This window comes from Hipposideros armiger, unplaced genomic scaffold, assembly GCF_001890085.2.
Source record: "Hipposideros armiger isolate ML-2016 unplaced genomic scaffold, ASM189008v1 scaffold_315, whole genome shotgun sequence".
In the NCBI taxonomy this organism is placed as follows: domain Eukaryota; kingdom Metazoa; phylum Chordata; class Mammalia; order Chiroptera; family Hipposideridae; genus Hipposideros; species Hipposideros armiger.
In genome coordinates, this window is record NW_017731665.1 from 205907 (window position 1) to 213482 (window position 7576).

At 41.9% G+C, this 7576-nt stretch overlaps 1 protein-coding gene across 3 annotated transcripts in view; it reads right to left on the bottom strand.

Moving 5' to 3' along the window:
• Positions 1 to 7576, bottom strand: part of CREBBP (CREB binding lysine acetyltransferase) — a 146782-nt gene that overhangs the window by 115658 nt on the left and 23548 nt on the right. For all 3 annotated transcript variants that reach the window (XM_019660332.1, XM_019660330.1, XM_019660331.1), the window contains exon 2: positions 4093 to 4802. In XM_019660332.1, coding sequence (XP_019515877.1) covers positions 4093 to 4802 — 710 coding nt within the window. The remainder of the gene's footprint in view (positions 1 to 4092; positions 4803 to 7576) is intronic.

Below are 7576 nucleotides of genomic sequence, written 5' to 3' on the forward strand. Positions count from 1 at the left end.
ATAAATGTTGAAATCAAATCTGATATTGTTTTACCTTTTATTTGGTGTGTGGTATGTGTGCGGAAGAGGGGGTAGTCTTATACGGCGAGTATATAACAAACTGTATTTTGAGTGGAAATGTTAGGGGGTCGTCTTATACGCCCAGTCGTCTTATACGCCGGCAAATACGGTATGTTTTGGAGAATTTGGCAATATCTGTTTATTAAAAATGTCAATATCCTTTAATCCAGAAATTTTACTCCCAAGAATTTATCCAGCAGACACAGTCACTTAGATGTACAAAAGATGTATATACAAATCAAAACTGTTGTAACTGCAAAACACTGGCAACAGCCTAACTGTCCAGCCAATAGGGCACTAGTCCTATAAATTAAGATATAGCCACATCAGGAACTACTGCGCCGTATCTAGTAAGAATGACTGAGAGCTCTATCTAACACAGAATAACGCCCCACTTACATTGTTAAATGGCAAGAAGGAGGTGTATATACACACACACACACACACATATCCCCCACCCTCCCGCCCGAGACTGGTTATATACTACACTACTCTTTATGTTTAGGAGAGATATCTACACACACACACCTCACTATACTTCTATATGCACAGACCATCTCTGGCAGGATAGATAAGAAATAGTAGTTGCCTTTAGTAAGGGAATTTGGGAGAACCAAAGGTCAAGAATTAAGGGAGATTAACTTTTCAGTTCTTACCCTTAGTGCTACGGAGGGCGGGGGTAGTGTTGGGGGGGCAGGTGTTTGTTGTTAAACCATGTGTATAATTACTTTCTAAAAAGAAAACTTTTAACAAAGTCCTTGACCCAGTAACCTCCTTTTTCAGACTGTATCCCATGATGGGTGTGGATATGCTCGCTGCATTGTTTGTACTAATGAAAAGTTGGAAACAACCCATCTTCATCATCAGTGGAATAGATAAATAAATTATGGTGTGTCATATAATGGGATATTTTGCTATCAGTAGAAAAAAAAAGAAACATCTGTGTACACTGACGTGCTGCTACATGTATGTGTTACATATATGCTGTTAGGTGAAGCAGAACGGTGTTTATGTAGTTTAGTTCCATTTGGTATTTAAAGAGTGTGTGTTGGGTCGGCCGAGTGGCGTGTTGGTTAAGAGCTGCCTTGGGATGCCAGAGGGCCCCGGTTCGGATCCCACATATGAGGGCCAGTGATACTGCCCTCTACAGCTAAGATGCTGAACAACAGCTCAACCTGGAGCTGGGCTGCCATGGGCTACCTTGTGTAGCCAGCAGCCAGCATGAGCGGCCAGGAGCCACTGTGAGCGGCCGTCCAGAAGCCGGCGACTGATCTGCCTCACCCGGGAAGAGCACAATGATGGTGCCAACTTGGGCCAGTGAATCAACGTCCTCCACAACTAGACTGAAGAACAAAACGACAGCAACTTGTCTGTTCCCCTTCCCCCATTCCCCAGCGCTGTTCCCATCCCCCAATTCCCCAATTAAAAAAAAATAAAATAAAAACTAAAGAGTGTGTGTTAACAAATGTATCTGCAGAGAAGTAGTTATCTATAAGGTTTGAAGGCTGCTGTTTTTATTATTTGAATTATTTTATAGAAAATATGTATTTCCTGGGTAATAATTTTTTAAACAAAATTATCTTTTAAAAAAGTTTATTTTCCCCCGTGTGCATTTTAAAATCTTATTTAGCTCTCTATTGTTATGTTCCAGAGAAGAATGGCTTAAAATGAACGTGTTTCCTGCTCTTACTATTTGCCCACCACTATTAATTCTTTTGTCCCATGACCATTTTTTAAAATTGCCAGTCTCTGGCCCTCCTTCACCGTCACCCTTTTTGGGTTACCTACAGGCAACAGAGAAGACTGCCCTCAACACTAATGTGGCTCAATTTCCAAATAGTGAACACATACAAAGCATTGTTTGAAAGAAAGGTCATTCTGTACAAAGGAAAGAACCCTAGGACAGAATGAAAAACCTGGGTGGACAGAGGGACATGAAGTGACAGAGATGAAATCAGCCAAGCCCAGGCTGCAGAAAACTCCCCAGAACAAAAAAAAAACAAGCAAAATAACCAGATTCAAATGAACTGTAACGATCATAGAGATTAATAGATTCTCAAGAGCCCTATCAATTGATTGAAATATGGGTTATTCAGATTTTGAAAAATAATCTGAAAAAAACAAATTACAACATAGGAGGCCACTGGAAATTTGAATATTTGGTGGATATTGATGACGTGAAGAATGACATATGTTCAGGTATGCCAAGTCTAACTTTTAGGGACACATATTATCAGTGGCTCTCCAAGTATGGTCAAGGGCCCAAAACTCTTCATAAAACACTAAGCCTTTGCCTTTTTCACCCTCATTCTCTCATAAGAAGAGAGCTGTTTTCAGAGGCTCTGTGATGTGTGATGTCATCGTGCTTAATGGCTAATGGGATATATACTGGAGTTTTAAAAGTCTACTTGATTAGTATCTAGTGTGACAAACATTGATAGATATAATCCATATTTTAAAGAAATATCCTCAGGGCCCTCAATAATTTTTTGATTATCCAGGAGTCCTAAGAATAAAAAGAGAACTCTTGCATCATACTATTATGTTTACTCTTTTGTGTATGATTTAAATTCTCCAAAATAAAGTTTTTCGTAACTGGGTGGCATGGAGTGGAATGAGTGAATCAGGAAGGAACAAACATCCAGGAATCCTAAACCATCTGAAATCCCTTCTCAACCCATCTCTAAAAGGCACGTGCATACACAGACCTCTCTTCAAATGCCAGGAACAACTAAAATTAAGTTCACGTTCCCCTTTGCTAATGTTTCAAAAGAGAGAAATGCGATTTTGATGTTGGGAATTACTTCACTTTTATTTTTTAAGTTTAAAAAAAATCTGCTCCTTTCCTAAGACAGTCACAGGATTTCGTATTTGTCACCTAATGCTTGTAATCAACCTTGTGGGGAAACTGATCTACTCTTACTTCTCCCTCTTCCTTATTTGGGACTCATCAAATCCAAAGAACAGCCCAAACCATTTTTCTGCTCTGGAATTTGCTGTACCAAATCCTGCCTGAAGTCGCTGCACTGGTGGGCTGTGGTTTAGAAGCCTCTTTTGGCTTGGAGCTTCTGCAGGCATTTGTTCCTTCACTAGGAATCAGCCCGCATTCCTCTTCCCTTGTCAGTTCTCATCTTTCCCAGTTGTCTCGTATCTATCTGGGCATTTGCCTTCCCAGTTCTTCAAGTTTGGTTCCTATTTTCCACACCAGTAGCAAGGCTGGTGGCTGCCAACCCCAGCCTGGCCTTTCCCTAGAGCGGAGCTTTCAACCTAGCCCAGACCGCACAACCACCTTCTTAAAGGTGCTTCTTAAAACCCTTAAAGAGGCTTCTTAAAACCCTGAATGCTGGGCCCACCCCCAGGTTCTGAGTCAGGAGCTCTATGCTTCTAACTAGCTCTCGGGGGACGCTGGTTGCTGGACGCTGATGCTGTCCTCCAGGGATCTCACTTTGAGAGCCAGTGCTCTGAGTTTACTCTGGGACCCAAGGGTCCGCGCTGCCCCCTGGCTCTGGCACCTCTTCCCTGTTAACTGTGGTAAGCAACTGACCAGCCTGAACACAACTGCTTCGTTGGTCAAATGGAAACTGTGACACAGACACTTTACCTGGTGGCTATAAAAAGGAAAGGGTATAACAGAGTAAGAACTCAGCCAGCTGGGTAGAGCAGCCTTTACCAGATTCACTGATACAACAAGCTGATTCCCAGCAGAAGCTGCTTCTTTCAACCATGTGGTCCTATTTCCATACATTTTCCACAGAGGCTGAAAGCTGGCAATCAGTTCAAAGCATTTCCTAAGTTTTCAACTGCCTGACACGCACGCTATTCTACTTTTGGTTTAACAATTCCCATTTTAAAGACATGGGCAGAGATCTCTATCCCAGAAAGAAGGGTTCCAGATACTAAATCTGTCTCTTCCAAGTGGAAAGGACAAGAGGAAAGCCTGAAGGAGGACAGGAAGGTGCCACGTTGTCCCATTTTACCCCATTAGAGGGAGAAGCCCGATTAGTAGGAAGTAATCAAAGCACTGACACTTACCTTGGTCATGCCTCCTGCCTGCGCCGTGTTCAGTCCCGCATGACTGGGAATTTGCGGCGAAACCTGTGTTAATGTCTCGGCCAGCACGCTGCTCGTTGCCCCCTGCATGGCCGGAGCAGGGTACGGCATTCCAGCTCCCCTTCCTCTGCCAGCAGCCCCCAGAGATCCATTCATGACTTGCGCCTGCCCCTGCTGGGCCTGGTTCATTAAACTATGGCCAGAGTTACTATTGAGGAGGCCTGGGTGGGTCTGGTTAAAGTTAGCATTCATGCAGATCCCAGGTCCTGTCTGCGACGTGGCAGGGCTACTGGTCACCAGTCCCACTTGCTTTTGTGCTTGCGGATTCAGTGGTTGGGAAGCAGGGGGAGTGGGCCCAGAGGTGCTGGCCGCCTGCTTGGGCAGGCTGGCGGCTGACGAGTCTCCTTGGTTTAGAGGGCTCTTGCCCATGGCACCCAGGCTGGCCATGTTCGCATTGTTCGGCTGCCCCTGAGCCTGGCCGCCGAGGCCTTGCTGCACAGGGCTGCTGGCACTCACATTTCCTATTCCTGGGTTGATGCTAGGGCCACTGCCTCCGCGCAGAAGCTCCGACAGTTGTTTATGTTTGGAAGCAGCATCTGGAACAAGGTTCCCACTGTTTAAAAGGCCTAATTCTCCATTGGGGATCAGCTCATCAGGAAGGTCATTTTCCAAGTCAAACAATGATCCAAAATCTAGAAATTAAGCAGAAATGGAAATGAGAAACTAAGCAACAATAATAGCTCTCCAACTGTCATATGCTACTATGATCTTAACCTAAAGTGGCCCATAACACAGAACACTAGCATGTTTTAAGAATAATGTCAAAATGACTTGAAAGTTCATTTGGGAAAATAAAACACTAAAGAGTATTTTTCAAATTCTGAAAAAGGAAAAACAAAGAGACAAGAGAGGAGCCAGTCCTATTAGATTTTGATCATACATTTTAAAACAATTAAATCATGTGACATGGGGACAAATACAGATACACAAATTAAAGGAAAACAACCGGAAGTTTAAAAAAACACTGAATTATAATGTCAAAATGTTAAGAATGTACTGTGTAAAACGCAATTGAGCATCAGGTTAGATGAAGAGTAATTTGGGAAAATTAGAGTAACCCTACCTAATCTTAAGTGATTCCATATTTAAAAGGTAAATTATCTAAATAAATAAATAAGTAAAACCCCAAAACCTAGCCTTAACAGAAAATGAGGCTTCTCAAAATGCTGATGCTACAGAAAATAATCATGAAGACATATAAACTAAAAAGTTTGAAGAAAACAGCTTAAACAACACTTGTATCATATGAAAGGCACTAATGTCAATCGTAAAGAAATATGGGAAGCACCTTGACTCCCAAATATAAATGCACAAAGGACAAAAGTAGGTAAGTATCACAAAGGAAGATTAAACCGTAAACAAAATAGATCACCCTTCCTGATAATCAAACATGAAAATTAAAGCAACTCCTTTTTTCTGGCCCCTCTCAAAGTAACATTTCTCTAACATGTGGTCTGTATGTGTCATCTCTGGTTCCTCACCGACCTTGCCTTCTTCAACCCACAACAACATGGCTACGTATGCATGTGTAAAGGACAAGATATGCAGAAATACGTTCATCACAGTATTATCTGTAACATCAAAAAGGGGCAAACAACAGACATATGAAAAGATGCTCAACATCATTAATCAGCAGAGAAATGTAAATTAAAACCACAATGACATATTACCTCACACTTGTCAGAATGCCCATCATCAATAAATCAACAAACAAGCATCGGCGAGGATGTGGAGAAAAGGGAACCCTCATGCACTGCTGGTGGGATTGCAAATTGGGTGCAGCCACTATGGAAAACAGTATGGTCTTCAAAAAATTAAAAATAGAACTACCTTATGACCCAGCAATTCCACTTCTGGGTATTTATCCAAAGAAATCCAAAATACTAAATCGAAAAGACATATGTACCCCTACGTTCACTGCAACATTATTGATAATAGCCAAAATATGGAAGCAACCTAAGTGCCCATCAATAAATGATTGGATAAAGAAGATGTGGTACCATTTGCAACAACACAGATGGACCTAGAGGGTATTAGGCTAAATACGTCAGACAGAGGATACCGTATGATCTCACTTATGTGTGGATTCTAAAGAACAAAGTAAATGAATAAAACAGAAACAGAGTCATAAACACAGAGAACATTCTGATGTTGCCAGACTGAAGGTGGGGTTTGGGGGATGGGTGAAAAAGGGGAAGGGATGAAGAAGTACAAATTGGCAGCTACAAAATAGCCACAGGGATGTAAAGTACAGCACAGGGAATACCGTCAATAATATTATAATAATTATGTATAGTGCCAGGTGGGTACTAGACTAATTGGAGGGATCACTTCATAAACTATATAAATGTCCAACAACAATGCTGCATACCTGAAACTAACATAAAATAACACTGAATGTCAAGTGTAATTGAAGAATAAAAATAAAAGGGCAAACAATACCCAGAGGTAGTTTAACCTGGTGGTTACAGACTCTAGACCCAGACTGCCTGCATTTGAACCCCAGCTCTGCCACTAGCTCCCCAGTAATTAGCTGTGTAACCTTGGGTAAGTTACTTAAGACTTTCTGTGCCTCAGTTTTATCTGGAACTGGGGTGATAATGGCCATCACACCACATAAGATTGTTGTGAGGACTAAATTAATATATGTAAAACACTTAAACAGTGGGTAGTATTAGCCTTTATTATTACTGTTATCCAATAATGAGGTTTAGTAAATTGCTGTAAAATACTGTGAAACATTATACATCTATTAGAGTAATTATGAAGACTGTAGAAATATAGGAAAATGTTTACATGTTGTATGAAAACATACCAATGGAAACTGTACGCAAAATGGCACCTAGAGTAAGATCAAAACTAGAGGATGTGCATATGGGCAGTGGCTGGAAAGTAATATGCCCAAAATAAAGAGCTGTCCTGGTAAAGTGGTGGGGGGATAAGTACATGCCGCTTTCTTTTTTTTTTTTTGACACAGCCACTCCCCCTCCCACCACCCACTGTTAGAAAATTGAAGATTTTTTTCTCCATGGCGACAGACAGACCCTAATGGCTGCCCCTCGTTGGCAGCCTCAGAGGCTCCTCTCAGAAAGGGCAACACTTTCCTGGCTATAGGAGGGAGAGCGACTGGAGAAGCCAAACACCACAATCATCTTCCCCTTGCAGGCTGACACCATCCCAGCTAAGGGAATTGTAGGCAAGTTAGCCAAGACAGTTCTAGAAAAGGTTTTCTTCCTAACAGTAAGGGATATGCAGAAAGAGAGCTCCCTTTTCTTTTTTTTTTTTTGTTGTTGTTGAAGATTTTATTCGGGAGTTGGGGGAGGGGAACAGTGCTAGGGAATCAGGGGAAGGGGAACAGACAAGTTGCTGTCCTTTTGTTCTTCAGTCTAGTTGTAGAGGAAGTTGC